The sequence below is a fragment of the Colletotrichum destructivum genome, chromosome 8 (genome assembly GCF_034447905.1).
Source record: "Colletotrichum destructivum chromosome 8, complete sequence".
In the NCBI taxonomy this organism is placed as follows: Eukaryota; Fungi; Ascomycota; class Sordariomycetes; order Glomerellales; family Glomerellaceae; genus Colletotrichum; species Colletotrichum destructivum.
In genome coordinates this window covers 3307016-3330834 of record NC_085903.1, presented here as the reverse complement: position 1 = coordinate 3330834, position 23819 = coordinate 3307016, and the positions used below count along the sequence as shown (strand labels likewise).

The 23819-nt window shown below is 50.1% G+C and overlaps 7 protein-coding genes across 7 annotated transcripts; 5 read left to right on the top strand and 2 right to left on the bottom strand.

Annotated features, from left to right (window-relative positions):
- The first annotated feature begins 64 nt into the window (after window positions 1–64).
- CDEST_12869 (uncharacterized protein) lies at window positions 65–2304 on the top strand. Its single transcript, XM_062929025.1, has one exon. It carries the CDS (start codon window positions 332–334, stop codon window positions 2291–2293), a length of 1962 nt encoding a protein of 653 aa, XP_062785076.1. The 5' UTR covers window positions 65–331; the 3' UTR covers window positions 2294–2304.
- A 1-nt stretch (window position 2305) lies between these two features.
- On the bottom strand, window positions 2306–3959 carry CDEST_12868 (Putative mitofissin). The gene is made up of 4 exons (XM_062929024.1): window positions 3755–3959; window positions 3572–3611; window positions 3446–3488; window positions 2306–3344 (listed from the first exon to the last, which is right to left on the bottom strand). Exons 1-4 carry the CDS (start codon window positions 3755–3757, stop codon window positions 3206–3208), a joined length of 225 nt encoding a protein of 74 aa, XP_062785075.1. The 5' UTR covers window positions 3758–3959; the 3' UTR covers window positions 2306–3205.
- Window positions 3960–4415: 456 nt separating this feature from the next.
- CDEST_12867 (Putative pyruvate kinase) lies at window positions 4416–8462 on the top strand. Its single transcript, XM_062929023.1, has 3 exons — window positions 4416–6778; window positions 6841–7058; window positions 7135–8462. Exons 1-3 carry the CDS (start codon window positions 6581–6583, stop codon window positions 8300–8302), a joined length of 1584 nt encoding a protein of 527 aa, XP_062785074.1. The 5' UTR covers window positions 4416–6580; the 3' UTR covers window positions 8303–8462.
- Window positions 8463–9543: 1081 nt separating this feature from the next.
- Window positions 9544–10786, top strand: CDEST_12866 (uncharacterized protein). Its single transcript, XM_062929022.1, has 4 exons — window positions 9544–9713; window positions 9798–9822; window positions 9902–10186; window positions 10257–10786. Exons 1-4 carry the CDS (start codon window positions 9657–9659, stop codon window positions 10355–10357), a joined length of 468 nt encoding a protein of 155 aa, XP_062785073.1. The 5' UTR covers window positions 9544–9656; the 3' UTR covers window positions 10358–10786.
- Window positions 10787–10816: 30 nt separating this feature from the next.
- CDEST_12865 (Putative Type 1 protein exporter) lies at window positions 10817–14605 on the bottom strand (the record flags this gene model as incomplete). The annotated part of the gene is made up of 6 exons (XM_062929021.1): window positions 10817–11782; window positions 11955–13160; window positions 13254–13499; window positions 13547–13711; window positions 13758–14127; window positions 14229–14605. 6 exons carry the CDS (start codon window positions 14603–14605, stop codon window positions 10817–10819), a joined length of 3330 nt encoding a protein of 1109 aa, XP_062785072.1.
- A 1383-nt stretch (window positions 14606–15988) lies between these two features.
- CDEST_12864 (uncharacterized protein) lies at window positions 15989–17594 on the top strand. The gene is made up of 2 exons (XM_062929020.1): window positions 15989–16703; window positions 16771–17594. The coding sequence occupies exons 1-2, from the start codon at window positions 16535–16537 to the stop codon at window positions 17376–17378; spliced, it is 777 nt and encodes a 258-aa protein (XP_062785071.1). The 5' UTR covers window positions 15989–16534; the 3' UTR covers window positions 17379–17594.
- Window positions 17595–18182: 588 nt separating this feature from the next.
- On the top strand, window positions 18183–20487 carry CDEST_12863 (Putative major facilitator superfamily, MFS transporter superfamily). The gene has a single exon (XM_062929019.1). It carries the CDS (start codon window positions 18638–18640, stop codon window positions 20477–20479), a length of 1842 nt encoding a protein of 613 aa, XP_062785070.1. The 5' UTR covers window positions 18183–18637; the 3' UTR covers window positions 20480–20487.
- Window positions 20488–23819: the final 3332 nt, after the last annotated feature.

Genomic DNA, 23819 nt, shown 5'->3' with positions numbered 1-23819 from the left:
GCCGGCCGGCACATGCTCAAAGCTCGTGAGCTCTTAGTACTAAGTCTGCTGCGGTACCTGTGTACTTCCTGTCACCTTTACGTACCTACCAACCTAGGAGGAATCAGTTGCCTGCATCCATTTCTCACCTGGGTGTGCATCAATATCTCAACCGTTTTCTGTATCACCCTGCCACGCTGTATTCTTGTGCTCATCACTTATCTCGACGCCGTATCGTTAACCTTTTCCTCCCACAGCCGAACTCAACCTTATACCAGTGATCTATTCGCCAACCTCTTAGCTGACATTTGCTCACGTCCGCCTGCTATATCAGCGGCTCTGTCGCTTCCCGATGGCACCCAGCTCCCCTAGTTTTCTTGATCGATTCTCGCCCACACGTCAGCAAAACCCCATTCTTCCGTTACACACGCCTCACAGCCGACGCGCCGATGACTACGACCTCGACGACCTTTCCCCGAGACCCGATGAAACTCCGTTGCTGCCAGAATCGCCACACCCGCCCATCACCATGTCCAAACGACACTCTCCCTCTCCTACACATCCATGGGACGATGGCCCCTTCAGCCCAGAAGGCTCCGTCTCCAAGTTGAAGCCCAAGGCCTTGTTTGCAGGTCCGCCTCCTCCTATAGCTGCCTCCGTGTTGCTAAAGCCGTCTGCCTCGCAGAGCAGGCGCGGTACTCGGGCGCGAACAACAGATACCAGTTATAGCACCAAGGCGATGGCGGCCGGCCGGGTTACGCTTGGGAGCATTTTGTTCGACCGCGGGTCTCACGATTCAAGCGCATCTCGCGTGGACTCGGTTTGGCGCAGCTTGCAACATCGAGAACGGTCTCTTCAGAAGGAAGTCCAACTCTTGCTTGACATGCAGGCCACCGGGTTGGTCTCGGGCAGTGAATATATCGACTCCAGCGCTGGGGGTCCTGAAACATGGAGCGATTCCGGCAGTAGCACCCCAACAGGCACGTTTTACTCCACAGCAACTTCCAAATCACGAATGATGGCATCCCTAGACGTGCCAGCGCGCGCCACCTCTCGAGGCGACATCATACCTGTGCGACAGCCCAAGGCTCCAGGGCCGCAAGGTCTCCGTGCCGCCCGTAGCGGGCTGCGACGGGCGTTGGCGGCTCTAGCCGATCTCAAAGCCGAGGAGAACGAATACATCGAGTCGTCCCTCTTCCAGAGGAACAGGGCCCTTGCATACCTGGATCAATTGGATACTCGCAAGACTAGCATTTCGGCCGAACTCCACGGTTTGGCAGACGACGAAGAGGAGCCTCTGGCAAAGGAGCTCCGGGGCCTTAAGGAGCAACACAACGCCATCGCCCGGGATATCCGCGAGTTGGAGGAGAAGTTGGTTGGCATGCGGAACCGTCAACGGTGGCTCGAGCGAACAATGGAAGATGTCCGTAATCGCCGAGAGGCTGGTCTAAGCGGCTACAGGGGCGCTTTGAAAGAGGTTGAAGGAGAAGTTGAATCCCTCCTGCGCCGGCCTCCCATCGAGCCACTGGATCTAGGAATTATTGAAGCCGTCTCACGCAGCGAATCTGGAAAAGCTAATGGCACTAAGGACCCCCCTGGAGGAGTCGAGTTCTTCCGTATGATACCAGCGCGGCGTACTTTGGCCATGGCAAAGGACTGGTGGGAAAGCGAGGTAGACTTTTTGCAGAAGCGTAAGGCGCAGGTCGACAAGGATCACGATGCGCTCGACAAAGGTATGGAGCTATGGCGGGAAACGATCAAGCTTGTCACCGAATTTGAAGCCGATTTGCGCCGGACATTGAGCGGCGGCGGCGGCGGTCCCGCAACCGTGGGCAAGCAACCTCAGGTAGCACGGCAAGAAGGCGTACAGGCGCTGCTACCGCGGATGGGAAAGGTTATTCTGGAACTGAGGGAACATTTGAGGACTGCCGAGCGTAAGAGCTGGAATCTCTTGATTTGTGCCATTGGGGCCGAGCTCGAGGCTTTCCAAGAAGCCCAGAGTCTGCTTCGAGCGAGTCTGCCACAGCCCCAGGCAGCGGCTTCTATAGAAGATGTCGAAGAACCCTGGCACAACAGTGATGGTGAACCGCATTCGACGGCACAAGCGGAGCCTGGTGGCACAAGCATGGTGGAGAGCCATCACGACGAGAGTGACAATGAGGTTCCTGCCGATTTGCTAGTGTCGCGGCTGGAAGAGCAAAAGGATGGTCACTCCCATGTCGGGTATCTACAAACCTCATCGTCGAGACGGGACAGCTACAATGAGGTGCCGCCAGAGTTCTTGGCGGAGCACAACGAGCACTTCGTCGCATAGACTGACTAGCCCGGCAAATGCTGGTTCAGTGTAGGCAAATGCATCGCTGGCCGAGGTACCGCTGTTGTGGCAAGTTGCGCAGGTGGAAAGTATCGAGACTCTCATGGATTGGTAGGAGAGCATGGACAATGTGCTAGCGACTAAACGCGTGTTTGCATGGAAAATCTCAAGTCCGATGCATTGAAGGGTGGTATAGGAAAGTGGTACAGGAAAGTCACACGGCAAAGGCAGCTCAGGGATAGGATACCCCGCAGATAATCGGCGTCAATCGAAATTTACGATCAAATGCAGATCTGGCTTGTTCCCCACGTTGCAGTGACGGACGTCGTCGTGAGGGAAGCAATCAAAGGTATGTTGCCTGGAGCGCAAGGAAACTGTAACTGTGGCGCACTGAATTGGTCGGTAACCTCGGCTATGCCTATGTCTCGCGGAAGACGATCCCGAAAGTGGAGTCCAGAATCCCCGGTTGTACGGGTAGCACGCGGGGGAGACCGAGTTGTGGCCTATGCCGAAAAAAAGCTGCTGATAATGATAAAACCAATAGCTTGCCGGCTGGCGACTCTTGTTTCCTTTGTAATCCACAGAATGCAGCTACAGAATGTCCGAATTTCGCCCATAACGCCAATAGAGAATGAGAGAGCGAGAGCGAGACAGCGAGAGGTTCAAGAACGGCAATAGACCAACCCACGAGAGCCAGGCCACCCAACGTGCAAAGACGAAACACATCACACCGCCGAGCGGTGTCCTTATACCACATTCTTCCGAGCAGCCGCCAACAATTCCAGCATTGTATTGCGGCAAAGACCGAGGTTGACGTGTGCGGAGATAAGGGGAGGGGAGGGTTTCGAAAACGAATCGTCGCCATGAAAGGACGGAGGAATTCGTCAATCGGGGTATTGCATCAACGTCGATTTACCGCGTACGTTCAAACCAGCCGCTAGAGCCGGCGATGGCAACCGACTGATCCATCACCCACTCGCCAACGCCGAGGTACTTGTCGATCCACTTCGAAACGTCCTTGTTCTCGCCAGCAGCTCTGTCCGTCTTGAAACTGGGTCTGGTGATTCCCAGATTGGGCACATGTCAGCCGCGCTGTATCTTGTCTGTCTTGCATTCGAGGCCAAATCCGCATCGAGGAGCACGACAACTCACGTCAGGCCGGTCGATCGCTTCATTCCAGCGAGAAAGGCAGAGACTGGAGAGAGAATGGAGTGTTAGCCGACGGATCGATATGCGCACGATACAATACAGCAGCACGGAGAAAGAGGGTGAACCAACAGAGCACCGCATCGAATGCGTAATGTGTCAAACGTCCAATCTTCGACCACAGGCCCAAAGTCAGCAAATTAAGGAGCTAGGACGAGGTTAAGACTGCGCAAAGCAACGTCGGCGCTAAGTAGCGAGCGAGTGAAGCACAACAGCAGGCTCGCCAACAGCCGGGCGAGAGGAGGCTGGACCAACCATGGTGGAAGTCGACCAAGAAAGGTTTGTTCTGTCTTTTTCCTTTTCTGGTTTTCGTCCCGTGCAAGGGGATGCTATTTATCGATGAGTGGTTCGAAAGTGCGGCAGTATCGAAGAGACAATCGATCTCGTAGAGGCTAGGGTCGGAAAGTCGTTTGGGTATTGTCATGGAACAAGCTTGCCTGGACACGCGAGGTGAGGTGGGCACCGAAGGCTGAGGACCCCATGCCACGGACCACTGACAAGGAGCACCAGTGTGTGTGCAGCTGCCAGCAGCGGTCCAAGTGGACTGTGCACCCCTCCCTATCAAACCTCAGGCTGCCAGCGTGCCGCGAACAGCAGCAGGTCATCTCCGATAAGCGATAAGAAACGTTGGCAGGTGACTCTCTAAGTGGCTGAAATTCCGGTCTATCTACCTACCTTCTCACCTGCCTGGAGCAATAGCCTCAGTAGGAACCAAGCTTCAGCACTTAGCGGTTTGCCGTTGATCAAGCTTCGGATCCGAGTGGAAAAGGAGAGTACCAAATTCTTGCGAGCCTGGTATCCAATTTTGCTCATCCTTTGGAGCGGGAATAATACCTGAGCACTTACTTGGGATTGCGCCCCCCGACCCTTCGACCTGATAAGGCACAGAGGGCGGGAGGGATGGGGGATGTTAGAATTCGACTCGGGTCCAACTTATCGAGACAGTTTGATTCGCGTCACCAACAACTCGGATTGGCTTGCACCAACGCCAATTGTCAAGGGACTGGACGCACGGTGGACCACCACACTTTTCGCAACCCCACAATCGCTGGCTACATAGATACAGTACCTATGCTGGCTGGACTTTTGCTCCTCCGCGGCACGGGAGCTGGGAAGGGACGACATTACTTACCTATGGTGGTCCACCACTGCTTCATCAGCATTTTCATTCGCGACTATGTCAGATTAAGCGGTCGACTTTTGTGGGCGGGAGTCATGCACAAATGCACTGTTGCCATTTGCCGTTTTTGATGAGAGCACGCATGCCAAGTGGGCTAAGGGACCTCTCCACCCAACAGCAAACGCCCTTTTTTTCTTCCTTTTTTCTCCTTCTGTTCCGCGGGAGGAGGGTTTTCCTTCCCGTTCCCTTTCGGGGTTGGCGGTCCGGTTTGGCGCTACCATTCCATTGGCCTTGCGAAAGGCAAAGATTAAAACATGCAAGTTGTGCGTGTGTTCGAAGCATGACGTCTGGCTTGTTGAGCGTTTGGGACTTTAAAACCCGCCGAGCCCAAGGAACACGGCAGCTAGTCCGAGACTCCGTGTCAGAGAACCTACCTACCTACCTACCGTGGAGTGCAAGTGCATGACGAGATATAAGGAAGAGAGAAAGGGCGAAAAAAAGGACGGACTACATACATACCTTACCTTGATGAGGCAATTGATTGTTCGACGGAAGTCCTACATCCCTCCTCATTCGCACGGGCCAGCAGCTCCCATCCTTCACTTTATTGTCATCGGTACCTAATGTTGTCAAGGGAGAAACGGATATACCCCTTCCTCCCTCTCAATCGGCACGCTTCAGCATTGGAAAGGCAATAAATAGCTCGACTGAGCCAAGTAGATCAAACGGATGTCAGTGCTAGTTTGTGTTGCGTCGCGTCCACCCTTGCTGTTTCTGTTATTGTTCCCGGTTTCTCTCACAAGCTTCCATTTGTTCTGTCATTTCTCTGACCTGGCCGAGTGCTCCTGAGCTATGTTTCAAGATATCTTGGTGTACTTAAATGCATACATTCATGTATGTACCTTGTTTTGTTTTGGTATGCCTTGTGCGGCTTTGGTTATTTCCGTTGGTCGTCCGCTCCAGCTTGAAGCTGATGGATGTGCTTGGCGAAATTCGAGGTGAGTTGAATATTTCGTGATGCGATATCTCCTCCCTATCTCCCTGCCTCTGCCTCTGTCCCTCTTCCTCCTCATTCTCGTCATATGTGAGACGTGAGGTGAAGGTGAAGTGAGGTGAGGTAATGTGAGGAGCAATCGACGAGAGGTGTCCTCAGCACACTCACCTCATGCTGGTGGGGGCATGTCCCGCACCTGCCGCGGACTGGGATTGAGAACTCAGTCCAGACTGTGGATACCTCACCTTGACGCACAGACCGCTGTGTTGAATGGAGGGGCAAGGGCAACCACGTCCCCTCAGCAGCTTTCCCACCGCAGCAGGGAAGTTCAACGAGGGGCAAAGCGGCGGGTCACCAGGAGGAGGGTCGGAGAGAGAAACAGTGAAGAGAAAGAAACACCGACGCGACCGCCGAGAAGTGGGACGTACCACAGCCAGCGCGCCAGCGACCGCAGCTGCACCACCACCGGCACCGGCACCAAGACGTAGCTTCACCCGTTCGGACCAGGAGCAAATTGTTTCTCGTCCTCCCGCCTCGTGTCTTGGTCGTCAACAAATACCTGTCCGAGGCTTGCTGTCTCTGCATGAGTCCTACTTGAATTCGCTTGTCAGCCCCGTTGGTCGTTGGCTTTCTTGTTTTATTGGCGTGCGTATCTCTAATCTCTCCCTCTCTCCCTCCCATCTCTTATTAAATCTTCCCCATCTACCCATCTTTTCAACCTTACCTCTTCCACTCTCATTCTCTCTGCATCCCTTCTCAGCCACCCCACTCTCCCAGCAGGATTCAACAGCTGCAGTAGACCGACCCCTCCCCCTCCTTGTCCCGCCTCGTCCACCTCCAACAGTTAGGCAAAGAGAAAAAAAAAATCCCTCCCAAGCTCACGTTCTTCCTCCTAACGACAACCTTTTTCTTCCCTCTCCTCCTTTGCCATCTCCGCCAAACCACCAACACATTTCAGACATCCACAATGGCTGCCACTGCCAAGGACCACCTCGATGTCGGCGGCAAGATTGCCTGGCTTTCCAGCCTCGACACCGCCTACCAGCCTGAGAAGAACTACCGCCGTTCTTCCATCATCTGCACCATTGGCCCCAAGACCAACTCTGTTGAGGCCATTAACGGCCTGCGCAAGGCTGGTTTGAACGTTGTGCGCATGAACTTCTCGGTGAGGCCGATCCTATCATCCAAACCCAAAATCCCGCATTTCGTTGACCCTAGATCGTGCAGCACGGTAGCTACGAGTACCACCAGTCCGTTATCGACAATGCCCGCGCTGCCGAGAAGTCTCAGCCCGGCCGCCAGATTGCCATTGCCCTCGATACCAAGGGCCCCGAGATCCGCACCGGAAACACGAAGAATGATGAGGATCTCCCCATCGCCGCCGGCAAGGTGCTGAACTTCACTACCGACGAGAAGTACGCCGCGGCTTGCGACACCGACAACATGTAAATGAACCCCCCCCCCCCCCTGTCGTGCTGTCTGCCTCCCCCGCCTCGTACGCTAACCTCCCCTCGTTCACAGGTACGTTGACTACAAGAACATCACTAAGGTCATTGAGCCTGGCCGCATCATCTACGTCGATGACGGCGTTCTTGCCTTCGACGTCCTCAAGGTCAAGGATGACAAGACCGTCGAGGTCCGTGCTCGCAACAATGGCTTCATCTCCTCCAAGAAGGGTGTCAACTTGCCTAACACCGATGTTGACCTTCCTGCCCTCTCCGAGAAGGACCAGAACGACCTTCGCTTCGGCGTAAAGAACAACGTTGACATGGTCTTTGCCTCGTTTATTCGCCGTGGCCAGGACATTAAGGACATCCGCACCATTCTTGGCGAGGAGGGCAAGCACATTCAGATCATTGCCAAGATCGAGAACCGTCAAGGTCTCAACAACTTCGAGGAGATCCTCGCCGAGACGGACGGTGTCATGGTTGCCCGAGGCGATCTCGGTATCGAGATTCCTGCCGCCGAGGTATTCGCTGCCCAGAAGAAGATGATTGCCCTCTGCAACAGGGCCGGCAAGCCTGTCATCTGCGCCACTCAGATGCTCGAGTCCATGATCAAGAACCCCCGCCCCACCCGCGCCGAGATCAGCGACGTCGGTAACGCTATCACCGACGGCGCCGACTGTGTTATGCTGTCTGGTGAGACAGCCAAGGGTAGCTACCCCAACGAGGCTGTCTCTGAGATGCACGAGGCCTGCCTCAAGGCCGAGAACACCATTCCCTACGTCTCCCACTTCGAGGAGATGTGCACCCTTGTCAAGCGCCCCGTCAGCGTTGTTGAGTCTTGCGCCATGGCTGCTGTCAGGGCCTCTCTCGACCTCAACGCCGGCGGTATCATCGTTCTCTCCACCTCGGGAGAGTCCGCACGCCTGTTGTCCAAGTACCGCCCCGTTTGCCCCATCTTCATGGTCACAAGAAACGCCTCGGCATCTCGCTACGCTCACTTGTACCGCGGCGTATACCCCTTCCTGTTTCCCGAGGCCAAGCCCGATTTCAGCAAGGTCAACTGGCAGGAGGATGTCGATCGCCGCATCAAGTGGGGCGTCGAGCACGCCCTGGAGCTTAACGTCGTCAGCAAGGGTGACACTCTCGTCGTTGTCCAGGGCTGGAAGGGCGGCATGGGTAACACCAACACTCTGCGTATTGTCAAGGCTGACCCTGAGCACCTCGGCATCGGAACGTTGTAAATGAGCCGCAGTTCGTGGGTGAGTGGGAGAAAAAAAAAGACTGCCCGCAGGCATGTGGAAGATACCAAAGTACCTAGTTTAACTGTGATAGACGATGGCGGGCCCTTTGCCCAGGACACGAGTATGATTTGCACATGAATAAAATTGACATCATCTTAACAAAGAGTCGCTGGTGTGCTTGCGACAATTCAATTTAATTTGTTCGTCTGAAAATGAGTCGACGGGTATTGTTTGGACAGGAGATCAGGTCCGCCGCGTACAATGCGTATTGACAACTTGTTCTCCGAGCTTGAGACGAAACGTCTGGAACGAACGAATCATGGACGAACGACGGGCTCAGGCGCCCCCGCGGGGGGGGGGGGGGGGGGGGGGGGGGGGGGGGTTGAAAGTAGAAGTAAGGGATACAATTCGTACTATTCGCATTTTCGATGACTTCGAATACTGCTTCGGGCGCCTAGCCGCCCGGGGCGTTGGTCGATAATCCTGACGTTCTTGTCAGGAGGATGGTTTTTTTTGGGCTTTTTTGCTACATTGGACAGCATGCCTCGGTCTCGAATTAAACCCCTGGAGTAACCCCAACTTACATGTCAATTTCGCCGGCTCCCGGACCCGTACTCGCCGGTCCGACGAGCGAGTGGGTCGCGGATCCGGAGCTCAACTTGGCCTAGCACGGATGGTGGGTGGGATAATAAATATCGAACATCAAGAACAAAAAGAAAGAATAAGAGGGGGGAGGAAAAAAGGAGAAAACCGCCAACAAGGAAAGAGCAGACAGATGGACTAACTATGCGAACCGTTAACAACGATCGATTGATTGGTGGCCACAGATCTCTATCGGAGCTTATATGTTAAAGCAGAAACCCGCAAAAGTCTCGCCCTGTTCTACCGATAAGTATGCGGCCGGCTCTTTCTATTAATTCCTTGGGCACCATTGTCGAGGCAACTTGTGCCCTTGGGGGTGGCGACTTGTCCGAATGACTTCATCCGATTAGAAGCCATTGTGAGAACGGCCCACGATTGCAGAAGCGACGCTTAGACAGTCGGGATAGTTTATGCACACTGAGTTCCCACACAGTGCCTGACGCCTATTAACCTGAGGGAATGGAATGGAAGCGCGAAAACAAGAAAATTTTAGGAGAGAAACCCCGCGATGCCAACGTCGTCGCACAGTGCTGATCTTATCGTTGCAAGCCCCGCCAGGAATTTCTAAAAGTCTTGCTTCCTCAACCCCGCGTCATACGTCCATGATCCACGACAGCGCAATCGCGACCTCGTAACCACCTTGCCCACACCATTTCTCTGACGATTTTTTGTACAACCCTCCACCAACCAAAGCCCACGAGAACCAGGCATAATGGCGGCTCCCGTTCCCACCAACTTCGACGCCCAGGATGCAGACAACCTAGAGGATGTAAGCCATCACGCTACATGTTCCCCCCTGCCGGCCTCCCGCTATGGGCCGCCAACACAACGCGCTGACCCATCTGGCGTATAGATCGAGAAGCAGTTCGCCGTCAAGGGTGTGTATACTACGCTGTTGCTCGTCAAGTGCGGTATTTAGGACTCGGCTAGGAACTAATCAGCCTCATATTCTTGCAGTCGTCCAGCACATGGAGACCTACTGGAACATCTTGGAGAAGGTCAAAGGCTCCTCGCTGCGCCTGACCAAGATTGACGACGAGATCTACGAGCACCTGCAGAAGGACTTTCCTGAGTTTGACCCCGCCGCCACCATCAACGAGGACGAGATGAAGAGTAAGGACGGCAAGGAGCGCTGGCGCAAGTTTATGATGGCCTACGAGAAGAAAGTTGATGACTACAACTTCGGCACCATGGTGCGCGCCAACCCCAAGTTCGAATACGGCCAGAATGAGGTCATCTTCGGTTAGTCCTCCTCTCGCTTCTTTCATCCTTGGTTTTCTCCCTTGAAAGCGTCAACTGATTCCTGTCCTAGCCCCACGGATGCAGTTTTATGCCATCGAGATTGCCAGAAACCGCAAGGGTCTGAACGACTGGATTTACGAGAAGGCACAGGCTGCCAAGACTTCCAGCTAAACCGGTCCCGCTTGACTCGAGCCCTTCGTTTGTGTAACGACGACCTAAACAGCCCCGACTTGCGATGCAATTCACGTGCACCCTCGGCCAGAAAGTGCTTCGCCCGAGGTCGATCGATCATGAGCCATCGAGCCGACTCATGATCGACCGAATGGAGTGGCTCAGAACCCAGAGTCCAATATTCCGGGAAAGGGGTGTTCGGGTTTGGTCACCCTGTTGGCTGCATGGCACGACCCCACTGGCCTCGTTGTGCAGATGGTCCTCGTCTAAATGACAGGTCTCTAGCGCGTGCCGAGTGTGGGACTTCCCGGGCTTGGATGGCAGATAATATCATGTCGCTCCGATGGAGCATCACATCAGGCAACAAATCATACATAGGATGTATGTCGTCAGACCCACGACGCATGTGATGAATACTACAAATGTTACAGCACTCTTGTTCACGCAATGCCCCCTTGCTTACAATTCCCGGTTTTCCAGGGTCGAGAAGACCCTGTTGTGAGACTGCAGCTCGTGAAAAGTCCCCTCGCCTACCACGCGGCCAGCTTCTAGCACGACGATGCGTTGAGCTATACGCGTCATTTCTCTGCAGTGGGTCGCGACTACAACGCTCATCTCACAATCCTCCGCGCTTGCCAGCATATCGATGATCGTCCGTCTGATCAGGTCTGCCGATGCGCTGTCTAGAGCACTTGTCGGCTCATCTAGTATCATGAGCCGCGGTCGTGCTGCCAGTGCCCTCGCTATGCATACTCGTTGTGACTCTCCTCCCGAGAGACTCTGGCCACCGTCTCCGACGAGCGTATCATAGCCTTGCGAAAGGGATGTGATGAACTCATGGATTCCCGCCTCTCGGGCAGCCCTTATCAAGTTGGTGCTTTGGCGCCAAGGCGAAGTTTCTGGCAGTCCGTAGGCGATATTCTCTGCTATCGTTGCAGGGAAAAGGAATGGGGTCTGCGGCACATAGGAGATGTGCAAGCAGAGCTGCTCCTTGTTGATTTGATCTGTGAGCGTCGCGAGAAAGAGCACGCGAGTTGCGGCGGCTTGCGATGCCGATACTTGGGGGATCATTCCCATCAAAGCGGCCGTCTGGCCAACACAGAAGAGGAGCAGGTTCGCAACTTGCTGGAGATTGTTGGCTGACATCTCGAGTTCTTGCGCTGCCAAGTACATCCCGTACCGGCCAACGAGTGCAACTATGAAGAAGTCGATGGACTGGCTGAAGCCAAAGAGTGGCCCCAAGAATAGTCCCCTCTGCAGCCCGAGTCCGTATGTTGATTTTGCTGACTGCGCATGCCGCGCGCAGAAATATTTTTCAAGTGTAAAAGCTCTAGTGACCTGGATGTTGATGAGCGCCTCATGCGTGATAGACGCCGTCTCTGCTGCCTCTCGATTGCAGGCCGCCTCCCACTTGGTGCCGACAACCTAGAGAGCCGTAAGGGCAGCCATTACGACGGGAAGCTTGACAGGGCGACCAGTGTGAGTTTCCATGAGATGAACAGAGCCCATATTGTCGATATGGTGACTATGACGACAATCATGAGAAAGATGGGCACAAACCGTGACACCAAGTTCCTCATCTCTTACGCGTGTCTACCGTCTCAACAATTTGCCTTGTCGAGTTATCGGGCTCGTCAAACCATAGCCTTTGTTGTTGAAGAGTACGCTTCATCCCTTCCAAACGAAGGGTATTTGCCCAAGCCTGGCCAACATGCTCCATGAAATATCGTCCAAGGAACACAGATACACCACTGAGGACAGCAACCAGCATGAGACAGACGGCCCATTCTTGGCCGGCGGTAAATCGACCTCCAGTCGCCCAGAATACAGTAAGGAGTTGAGCGAAGCAGAACGATGACACAGGCGTACATTCACTAGCGACAGAGCAGAACACCAAGCCCATAACGAGCCTGGTTCCGTTCTCGCTAGCCAAGTTGGGCCACACGGTCTGGATGACAGCCCATGTAGACTTGGTGACGAGATATGGCGGTTCGTTCATCGGTTTCTTCTCCTCTAGCTTGCACGTATTGACTCTCTCGTCCACGTGGCCACCAACCTGCCACCGACGGCGTGTAGGTTTGTTTTGCCTGGTGCTCTGTACGATACGCCCTGCGGCCTGGATGGCTTCGAGACCTGTCCTTCCCCAAGACTCATGGGGCTCGGGTACCTGATTTGATTGTAACCCACCTTGACTTATGTGCTGAAAGGCCGGCTCCTCAGTTCTATAGCCAGTGTTCTGGCAGTCTTTGCTCTGCGCCCAAATGTCTGTCGAAAGGAGGGCTGCTCCGGGCGAAACCCCCAATGAGATTCGACGTCCTTCACCCGAGCGTGACTGATGTAGCATTGCGTTGGCTGTTTGGTCGACAAGTGAGTCGAGTGAGCAAAAGCTGGGGGGGTTGCCACAAACATCTTCGTCTGCTCTTTGTTGTCCGCCAGCTTCGTCTGAGCAAGCGATGAGACTTGCAAACTGGCCATCGAGATCTTTGGATATACCATCACGGGTGCCTTCTTGAATGACACGACCACGATCCATAACATACACGTAGTCGTCTTTCCCAATTTGAGAGACGTCATGCGTGATTTTGATTGTCGTCTTGCCTCTTCGCCAAGCCCGGACTGCGTCCATAACCAATAGCTTGCTTGCTTGGTCCAACCCACTCATGATTTCATCCAATATCAGAATCGGGGGGGTTCGCAGTATTGCCCTTGCGAGAGCAAGTCTTTGTACCTGCCCGCCGCTCATTCCGTGTCCAGCTGGGCCAATCCTGGTCTCTATCCCGAAGGGGAGTGATGTGAGGGTGGACTGTAGAAGTCACATGTCGCAAGCCGCTTTGACATCGTCCGTTGTTACTTGTTGGTCTAGGGTAATGTTCCAGAGCAAGGTATTGTTGAATACCATGCTATCTTGCTGGACGAGAGTTAGGTTCTTCCGCAGCCACTCCTTGTCCAGTGCCTCAAGTGGCCGTCCATCGATAAATATCTCGCCCAGTAAGGGCTCGTAAAAGTTGACCAGGAGACTACCCAACGTACTCTTTCCAGAACCGCTACTCCCCAGGACGAATCGCGTCTCGCCGGCAGGGAAGTGGAATGACGAACTCTTCAGAACCAGCTGGGCTGGTTCAGAGGGATATGCGAAGCTCACCTGACGATGTCAGCACGCCAGATCCTAGTAGTCTGAGGGTTACTCACTTGCTTCACTTGGACCTCGCCAACGCAAAATCCAGGGCCGAAAACGCCTGCAGACTTTCCCTGCGGGCCCTCGGCCAATGGCCCTTCCATCATCTGCATGAGTGTTTGGCCCGCAGACATGCCTTTGGCGAGCACAAGCCATTGTGGGAGCACATTGTAGATTGCCTCTAGAGCTGTCAGAGTTGGGTAGATCTACTCAGACCCCAGTCACAGACATCTGAATGGCGTTGCAGCGGGCTTGCACCAGGTACAGTTCCATAGAGGCATCTGTGAACTTGCTGTATATCCGCATCTCCTGGCTGAAACCGTGAAACACCTTGACTAGGTTGATTCCTGTGACGCAGGCGTGAACTAGCTTGGAAGCATCGGCAAGATGTTCTTTTTGCTGCATAATTGCAGGATGGAGTCCCCGACTGGTCAATGATAGAGCGACGGCGGCGAATGGGACCGAAGCAACGAGTACGAGTGTCAACTTCCAGGTGACACTCAAGGCCAGGGCGAGTGATGCAATCGAGGTAGCAATGTCGACCACAAGGAACCCAAAGACCTGGGACGTTGCTGTCTGGAGTTCCCGTATTTGCCTTTGCGGGTTAGAGGGAGAAAGCCAAGGGGCTAGAAATGGATGGCTCACGCTTCGGTTATTACTAGGAGGCCGGTAATTCCGTCCGTCCGCTTATCCTACCAGCTCATTTCGTGAGCGAGTAGCCTTGAAAACACACTCGTCCGCGCGCTTTTTGCTTGGAGTTCCCCGAATAATACCCAGCTAGATAAGACAACGGCGTTGCCTACAAGAATTCCAGCCCAGAGGCAGCAGATGGTAATACTCAACTGCGAGGCTTGGGTGATGGTGTTTGACGAGCCGGACACTTCACTGCCGTAGTTCGAAATGATCTGGAACATCTGGCCGATGACCACGGCAAACGCTGTTCGTAAAGCAGCACAGATACAGGCTGCAAAAATGCCGGCAACGAGGGTTGGGAGGTGATGGAGCTTCGAGAATGCGAAGAGACGTATCCATGATGGTTTTCGATGGGATACCGAATAATTAGATTTTCTCATGACGACAACTACTCTGTGATGGGATCGAGGAGCAGTCGGTACCAGAATTGGTTAAGGTGTAGAAACAGTGGAAGCCGTGTCTCCATTCACGAGCAGGTTGGCCTGTAAAGATGATCCAAGGCAGCGTGGGGATGAAGGAGAAACGGGACAGGTGTTCAAACAGCGTGACGTCGAGACTGATGCAAGGCCTGTGGTCAAGACGCTGTCCTGTGCTCGTCTTCGAGTAGTTACTGTGCCTCTTTGTCATGTAAAAGCTGCTTTGACATGCATACAGCGGACAGGAATAGAATGTTACCGACCGGAATAGCGCTGCGCAAGAGGGCCGGGGAACACTGGCAAGTCTTGCTGAGCCTGTAACCAGAATTGATTGCGCCATTTGCACGAGTCAAGCTCGGTTTGCCGGCATGCCCTTCGAAGCTGACGAAGAAACAAGAGAGGGATAAGATCTGGCCAAGTGCAACAAGGAGTCGAGGTTGAAAAGCTCCATTGAGTCGGTTTTGGGGTTCAAAGATAGTTGCGCCGTCCGAAAGAAGACGTAGGCAAGGTTCGACAGGCGTTTCTTGTCACACGTGTCTATATGCCAGAGACAATCAATCGAGTTGTTCTCGAGCGGTTCCCAAGGGCAGGTGATTAGGAAGTGCTGTCTGCAGATGGACGGGGTCTAGTAGTTCTGAGTGGCAGAGAGCTGCACTATCAGCACTGACTGGTCTTGCACGAGACACGTTCAACAGTCTCGGGGTATTAAGTCAGCCAAAACCAGACGTATCTCACGGGAAGTAAAGGGCGTCAACTGAGACTGATATTGCGATAGAAGGACAAGGGGACTTGTCGCAGGAGACCTGCCAGGCCGACCAACATCGTTACGTTCGTCTGTGATTGGACCAACTCAAACATCCTTCGGGGCAGGCCACGAGCTTCCTGGTAGGCGAAGAGAAAACCTAACTCATCACCAGTAAAGCCTCATGGAAGTCGAGTGAGTGAGTCTTGCTGCGGTTTGTGCTCGAAATCGTATGCAACTATTCGGGATAGGTGACGTGAAGGTGTTTGGAACTGGGACAGAGAGCCAGTGATGAGTTCGCTCATGAAAGGGGGAAATCGGCCAAGAGTATTTCAGCCTCTATGTTGAATACCTTGGCGAGTAGTTGACCTTGGTCAATGTAACGAAGCAAAAGATTACTCCGAGTTTGCTCTTCCCGATCAGCTTGACGGAGAGCAAGGGCCGGCTGGAGCAGGTGAGCATTGCTATGAAGCGGAATGGTAGGGGGCTTTCGGTGTGATATTCTCCATAACCTATGCATATACATATAGGTATGTGTAACAGAAAAACTCCTCCAGACCGTCAAAATATCCTTGTAGAACAATACAACGTACTGCTTGTGTACATTGTCAGTGTTTACCCGGGACGAAGAAGACAGGGGGGAAACAGGAACCTGCCGTGGAAGTTACGATCGCTATGCTCCTGCTTCCCGAATCGTGCCTGCCTTAAGTCGTGGTTTTTCATCCGACATCGACGTACTTTGCTCCCTCCTTGGCTGTTTACTTCCTGCCCAAGCCTCACTTGTGACTTGCTCATCTTCATACCTCTCTCTATTTTTCTTACTCGTCCATCTCCCTGGTCCTCGTCTCTTCTCGACCTTACCCAGACTTCCTTCTCTTACCTGTTTTCTACGTAAACTCCCCAGCCTCCCCCGTTGCTCTACATTTTGGGTTGGCAATCGCCCAGCTTGGCTGGCTGTCGCTTCTTCTTGCAGACACCGCCCTCTCGCCTGGGCCGAGCTTTCTCATGGCCTAAGAATTGAACCACGCCTCATCATTGTCAGGGCAGGCCGGCATTTCCAAACATCAACAGCGGCTTGACACCTGGGCTCCTGCCTCGTTTCTCACTATTCCAAACCTACCCCCAGCCTTATCCCTTTGTCAGTCGTGATCATGCAGCACCATGTCGTTCAGTACGACGACAGCGACAACGGCGATGACGACGGTGGATTCCCCGTTTCCTACGCCGTTGTTCGCTTCTCCCACGATGGTGGAACTTATGAGACGGGAGGTCCAGTCATATCTCGCGTCCCTCGCGTCTCTCGCGTCAAGACAGCTACTGGTGAGTCTGCCGTTGCCTCTTCGAAATCCAACTCCGAATGGCCATCTCTACTGACACTACATCTTAGTGACAATCACTGCCGCCGAGTCAACCCAGACGGCAAGCTTGACCACAATTTCGTCGTCGCTAACTACGGACACGGCCACCGTCACTGCCTCGTCCATGCTCCCCGTCATGCCATCGTCTGCCACTATAACATTGGTGACTTCTTCGACGCAGATCACCTCGCTGCCCACGTCGACTGATTCCGCCCCCGCGGCGGCCCAGGTCTCAGTTCCGGTCAATACTCTTATTGCCATCATCGCTGGCACTGTCGGTGGCCTCCTGCTCTTCGTCTTCGTGGTTGCTGTCATTCATGCCTTTGTGCGCCGCAGACGAATCGTTCACGACGAGACTCATAATTCTATCGGCGTTGATACCATTATCGAGAAGGGAGGCTCCTCCAGTGAGCGGCAGCAACACCATGAGAACAGCGGCAATGTCGGCAACAGAGGTATCTCCCAGCCATCCGATATCGCGCATCCGGAGCTTGGTATATCTCAGCAACACCCGACGGCAAACTACATGCCTGCTGGCGATATCCGCAGCCGGCCCACCGCGCACGATATATATCCAACACAGGTCATTGCCGAGCTTCCCGCCGGTCCGCACTTTGGCCAGTCACAGCACGATTAACGAGGTTGAGTTGGCCTGGAAAAGAAATGCTCGAGAGGGAAAGGTTGAATGAGACGAATAGACTGAGGAATGAGCAAAAAATGGAAGCAGGACTCAGGATTTACTTGAATCGTTGTGTGGAGCTACACAATTGGCTCTGAGCTGGCCTGTGCTCGGTCCGTTGAGTGTCTCTCGCCGCATCGCGTCGGTAGCAGTTCTGATGAATGAAGGACCACCCAAGCACCCGCGAGACCTGGGATGTCATCAGCTTGGTTGTATGGCGGTTGAATAGCGGTCAAGGGCTTCACGGGAATTGAACGGCAATGAACTTGATGCCAGCGCGGCCCCTGAGCATGTGCGACATGATTCATACAAGGCCCTGCCTGCTATGCTTGGGGCTTGATTGGTTGTTGTAAACCTTGGCAACTTTGCACGTGAGAGGGTAACCCGGCACGCTTTGGTCGAAATACACCAAGTTGGCGCACATCACTTGCGAGACTGGCCGTTGTTCATCCATCATAGACTCTCAGAGCTCCGTAAGTACTTACCGACGTTTATGGGAAGCAGCCTTTCTGGCGACTGATTCGCTGGAAATACAGTGAGAACTGTCACGAGACACGATGAGGAACTCCAGGCGAGCTTAACTAACGCCGTAAACTGGTTGGCGCTGTTAGCTAGGGAATGCACTAGCACGCTGTCAGTTGCCAGTGGGGGCGAACAGTTCGAGATCTGGCGGTATTTCCACATGTCTCCACGCACATCTTCGGGAATCACACGTTGCCCCCTGTTTCTTCAAGATCTCCGTCGTCGAAATGCACTATGAGATGAGACGCTTAGAGATATCGCAGTCCATGAGATGGGGCATCGATGCCCTCGTCTACGTCTTGTGACCAGACCCGCCCTTGCGTTTGATCTTGCGATCTTCTGGCATCGTATCGCATCTAAACCCGCAGTGCCCCTGCAACAGGGCACAGCCGCTGCAAATGCAACCGCCATGGGTCCTGCATCCAACATCGTTATTCCCGTTCGCAAATCCGGCCCTTGTACCGATCTTCCTCTTTTACTTACACACTGCTCTTGGGGTCACGCTTATTTATAGACAGCTCTCTCATTACAAGCCTCCATAATGCTCGTTTACTTCTGTTCACTCACTCTTCTTTACCCACCCGTGAGGTGGAGGCCATGGATCCTGCATCGACTTCAATCCGCACTCGGCCTGCAAATTTTGAGATCTCATCACGTTCTCGAACTTCCCAATCGTCTGCCCTTGTATATCAGTCATGGCAAACGTGGGCAGGGATACTGAAAAGACGCCCCGGACAACCGACCTCTTCTCGATTCCATGTGGCTGCCCCAAGCTTGTCGGGGTTGTGCCCCCTCTTGAGAACAATAGTGCCATCACATATCGATATTTGAGCTTCGATACGCTCCTTCCCGAACCGGCAGACATTATATTTCATGGCGCAGCCGGATCATCAACAAAGCCGACGGTCCCGGACCTGTCCAAATACACATCTCCTCTGCAATGGCCTCGCTCGCGCAAATCCTTGATGCTGGCGCTTTCGTGTATCGCCACCTTCCTCACTGCTTATACAGCCGGCTCGTACTCCCCGCCGTCGTATATCATGGCCAGTGACCTTGGTACTTCCCAGCTTTTGGTCTTGGTGGGAATAACAACCTTCTGCGTTGGGTTCGCTCTCTCGCCCATGGTCCTGGCGCCATTATCAGAAATATATGGCCGATATCCGGTTTTCGTCGTTTCTGGGGTAGTTTATGTGGCCTTTCAGGCCGTCTGCTCCGTTGCACCAACCCTGGCTGTCATGCTCATCGCGAGATTTCTTGTTGGCGTCGGCGGCTCCGTCTTCAGCTCCGTAATCGGCGGTGTCATCGCAGACCTGTGGCCAAAGGAGCAGAGAAATACGCCTATGGCCCTCTTCAGCGGTGCGGTGCTTGCGGGCACAGGGGCCGGCCCCTTAGTGGCGTCTCTTGTGGTGAAGCGCATGGGTGTCGAAAATGGGACGATGGCCTGGAAATGGATCTTCTGGCATCAGGTTATCATCGACACTGTACTTGTTGTTGCTCTTGCTGTCCTCTTCGAAGAGAGCCGGGGGTCGGTGATCCTGTCAAGAAAGGCCAAGGATCTGAACGACTGGTATCAGGCAAGCGAAGACTCGGGTTACTATACAATGTGGCCTGAAGACATGGAGGAGACCAGCGGGGACACAGACACGACTTCAGAGTCAGGCGACATCCGATGGTGCTCTTACTCTGGGTCGGCAAACCATGGTTCAGCTTGCGGCTCAAGTTGGTCATGTCCCGCGCCGTGCAGACCCAAGAGACTGCGGTGGCTAGTGAAAGATGATGAGAAACAAGCGTCTCTGGTAAAGCTCGTTTCCGTCTCCGTCTCGCGCCCGTTTCACTTGCTGTTCACGGAGCCCGTCGTCTTCTTCTTCTCCGTCTGGTGCGCCTTTGCGTGGGCTGTCCTCTACTGTACGTTCGGGAGCATTCCTTTGGTGCTGTCACGTACAAGAGGCATGGACATTGAACAGTCGGGGTATTTCTTCATTGCCATGATAGTTGGATCTGTGGTGGCTACTACCGTCGGCGTTTTTCAAGACAAACTGCTTCGACTGCCCCAGTGGCGGGCCGACAGCCCTCTCAATGAGCCGTCTCGCTTTTGGCTGTTCATGAGGCATTGGTTCCCTGTCGAGGCGCCCGAATCGCGACTATATTTCACCTGCATCACCGCGGTCTTATTACCAGTCGGGCTATTCATTTTCGGCTTTACTGCGAACCAAAGGTTCCATTGGGTTGCTCCAGCTTTCGGTGTCGGCCTGGCAACCTGGGGTATTTACTCGGTGTATTTGGCCACCTTTAACTATTTTGCTGATGTTTACCACATTTACGCGTCCTCCGCACTCGCTGCGCAGTCGTGTTGCCGGAACATACTCGGCGGGGTTTTCCCACTCGTCACCGGCGCCTTGTTTCGGAATCTTGGAGAGAAACACGCAGGTTCGCTCCTCGGCAGCATTGCAGCTGGACTAGCTATTATCCCTTGGGCACTCGTGTTCTTTGGCGAGAGGATTCGTAGGAGGAGTAAAATTAGTCTTAAAACTATTTAGTTAGCTACTTATACTAGTATAGTAAGTATTAATATATATCTTATACTTAGCTTAAAAGGCAGCCCTATCTACTAGTAGTAGAAGTTAACTTATGTTATAAATATTTTAAACCCTAATAAATATAGTAACTAGTACGTATATTATTTACTTTTAATATTTAATATAAGAAGTATATTAAAGTATGCTTCCTACTATACCTTTATTAACTTTTATAGAAATAAATATATATATAACGTACATACATAGTGAGTCAGCCATTATAGTAAGTCGGCTACTCCTCTTTACTTCTACACCTTTCCTCTTTATACTAAGTTTCCTTTACGTACAACTATAGAATCCTCCTTAAAAGAAAGCTGCATTATACTTACACTTTAAGCTATTAATAAAGACCTAAATCTTTCTGTACAAAAAGCAGCTACTATCTACAATATCCTAAAAACAACACTTTAGGACTAACGCGTCAGATAACTACTATAATAAGAAACGCAATTAAAATTAATAAAGATAACTAAGCTAGAAGAAATAGTAATTCTTAAATAAGTTATTAACCTAATTAATTAAGGATTTCTACTGCAACTTAACGACATATAAGATATAGCTAATTACCTCCTTAATAAACGCAATACAACGCATATTAGACCCTAATAGGTAGAGAACTTTATATAACGCTAACTACAACTAAAGATGCGTTTTTAATGTAGAATTAACTATTAGAGGGCATTAGCTAAAGATCCTATAATTATATAGGCTTAGTTTGCCTTTATATAAAATATAATTGTAAAGTATAAAATCTATAATAATAATATCTACAATTTTAATAAGATAGGCTTCTTAATAGGAATGCTGTTACACGCAAAAGTTGTTACAACCTCTAATTGCTGTAAAAGGCTTTATATAAAGCAGCCTAGTAATTGCAAATAGGTTTCTATTATTTAAGGTGTATATATAGATAGCTAGGTACTACCTTTATACATTATTATTAAAGGCAAATATTACCTCCTCTTATAGTATACTAATAGCTAATTCCTACCCTAATAGCGCATCTACTCTAGCAAAAATAAATAGACTATAAATAAAATTAGCCTAAATTAGCTATAGCATTTTAAAAAGTGCATAAAGTCTTATATAAAGGGTGTTAAGCAGCTCCTAATCCTTAATAGCTACAATAGCTATAAGTCTACTAAGTTTAATAATTACTATAAGAAATACAGCATTATTGCTTTTTATATGCCTCCCTATTTATTATACAAGCTTTAGCCTCTTAATGTTAGCTGCTTTAGTCTACTAAAGGCATTATACAGCAAAGAAATTAAGAAAATAATGTAGATATAGATTACGCATATTACTAAAGATAACTTCTTTCTTGCCTTTAAGGTAGCCTTTTCTACTTTAATAGGTAAAGAAAACATATAAGCTAGCTTTAGATAGGCTAGCCTTATCCCTTTTAACCTAGAAGTAGTTATTTCCTACTTAGATTTTAAGCTAAAGATGCTAACACTATCTAACTTACGCCTAAGCAGCTAGGGCTCCTAAGACCTAAAGACACTAACTACAGCATATAACGCTATATAAAGCTTTGCATTACTTAAGAAAAGGATTACTAGTTATTAATATAGCTTACTAACCTATTTATATAAAGTAGTTAACTTATAGGCTAAAAGTATTAGCAAGTTAGCACACAAACTAGCTCTTATTAAAGCTAAATGCTATAAGCTTTATATAGCAAATAAGATACTAAGCAAGCATTAGAGGGCTAAAAAAACCTAACTGCATCTTAGAGGGTCCCTTAATGCAGCTAAAGCAGAAGCAATCTAGGTAGAGAAGGGGGTTGTTAATGCTGCAGGCAAAAATACGCATTAGGAGGGGGCTTATATAGAGGGGGGTGAATTGCGCGGTTAGCAATGTAGCAATTGCAGAAAGACTAGACATAATGTACAAACATGTTAGGTAGTTTAAGAGACCTCTAAAGAAGAGGATAATAAGTAGTTTTAATTAATTTTGTATAATGCTACTTAATTAACTTACATAAATAGCTGGAGGGTAGGAGGAGGTGGCTGACTCACTATAATAGCCGACTTACTATGCATGTACGTTATATCTAATTAGTAGCTTATTTAAATAAGTAGTCTATCTTCTTCTACTTTCTAACTGTTTTTATAAATTAACTAATGTATATATAACGTATATATATAGCAAGCAAGCTTATATAGTAAGCAAGCTACTTTTCTTCCTTTTTACCTCTTTTACTTTTATACTAACTATCCTTTATATACAAATATATAATCCTCTTTAATTAAATGCTGTATTACCCTTACCCTTTAAGCAATTAAAAATACCTAAAAATGTCTATACAAAAGGCTACCTTAACCTATAAGGTCTCTTAAATAACACGTTAATATAAATGCATTAAATGCATTATATAACTTAAAAGATAACTAAATTTAATAAAAATAACTTTAACTAACGTATATGTATAGTAAGCAGATTACTTTCTCTTTCTTTCTTACCTTTCCTTCTTATAACAACTTTCCTCTACACACAACTATAAAATCCTCCTTAAATAAAAGCTGCATTATTCTTATACTTAAAGCTATTAATAAAGACCTAAAACTATCTATATAAAAAGCAGCCTCTATCTATAAGATCCTATTTTTAACCTTTAACTACTAATGCATTAGAGAACTACTATAATAAGAAATGCAATTAAAATTAATAAAGATAACTAAGCTAAAAGAAATAGTAATTCTTAAATAAGTTATTAACTTAATTAATTAAGGATTTTTACTATAACTTAATAATATATAAGATATAGCTAATTGCCTCTTTAATAAACGTAATATAATGCATATTAACCCTAATAGGTAGAGAACTTTATATAACGTTAACTACAACTAAAAATGTATTTTTAATATAGAATTAACTATCAGAGGGTATTAGCTAAAGATTCTGCAATTATATAAGCTTAATTTACTTTTATATAAAATATAATTATAAAGTATAAAATCTATAATAATTATATCTATAATTTTAATAAAATAGGCTTCTTAATAGAAATGCTATTATATATAAAGGTTATTACAACCTCTAATTGCTATAAAAAGCTTTATATAAAGCAGCTTAGTAATTGTAAATAAGCTTCTATTATTTAAGGCGTATATATAAATAGCTAAGTGCTACATCTATATATTATTATTAAAAGTAAATATTACTTCCTCTTATAGTATATTAGTAGCTAATTTCTACCTTAATAGCGTATCTACTCTAGCAAAAATAAATAAACTATAAATAAGATTAGCTTAGATTAGCTACAGCATTTTAAAAAGTATATAAAATCTTATAT

Coding starts and splice junctions, on each gene's coding strand:
- CDEST_12867 (XM_062929023.1), top strand. CDS start 6,581: ATGGCTGCCACTGCCAAGGACCACCTCGATGTCGGCGGCAAGATTGCC. Junction 6,779..6,840: donor TTGTGCGCATGAACTTCTCG/GTGAGGCCGATC, acceptor TAGATCGTGCAG/CACGGTAGCTACGAGTACCA. Junction 7,059..7,134: donor GCTTGCGACACCGACAACAT/GTAAATGAACCC, acceptor CCTCGTTCACAG/GTACGTTGACTACAAGAACA.
- CDEST_12866 (XM_062929022.1), top strand. CDS start 9,657: ATGGCGGCTCCCGTTCCCACCAACTTCGACGCCCAGGATGCAGACAAC. Junction 9,823..9,901: donor GAAGCAGTTCGCCGTCAAGG/GTGTGTATACTA, acceptor ATATTCTTGCAG/TCGTCCAGCACATGGAGACC. Junction 10,187..10,256: donor CCAGAATGAGGTCATCTTCG/GTTAGTCCTCCT, acceptor TTCCTGTCCTAG/CCCCACGGATGCAGTTTTAT.
- CDEST_12864 (XM_062929020.1), top strand. CDS start 16,535: ATGCAGCACCATGTCGTTCAGTACGACGACAGCGACAACGGCGATGAC. Junction 16,704..16,770: donor TCGCGTCAAGACAGCTACTG/GTGAGTCTGCCG, acceptor ACTACATCTTAG/TGACAATCACTGCCGCCGAG.
- CDEST_12869 (XM_062929025.1), top strand. CDS start 332: ATGGCACCCAGCTCCCCTAGTTTTCTTGATCGATTCTCGCCCACACGT.
- CDEST_12863 (XM_062929019.1), top strand. CDS start 18,638: ATGGCAAACGTGGGCAGGGATACTGAAAAGACGCCCCGGACAACCGAC.
- CDEST_12868 (XM_062929024.1), bottom strand. Junction 3,489..3,571: donor CGCATTCGATGCGGTGCTCT/GTTGGTTCACCC, acceptor TTCTCTCTCCAG/TCTCTGCCTTTCTCGCTGGA. Junction 3,345..3,445: donor AAGCGATCGACCGGCCTGAC/GTGAGTTGTCGT, acceptor CACCAGACCCAG/TTTCAAGACGGACAGAGCTG.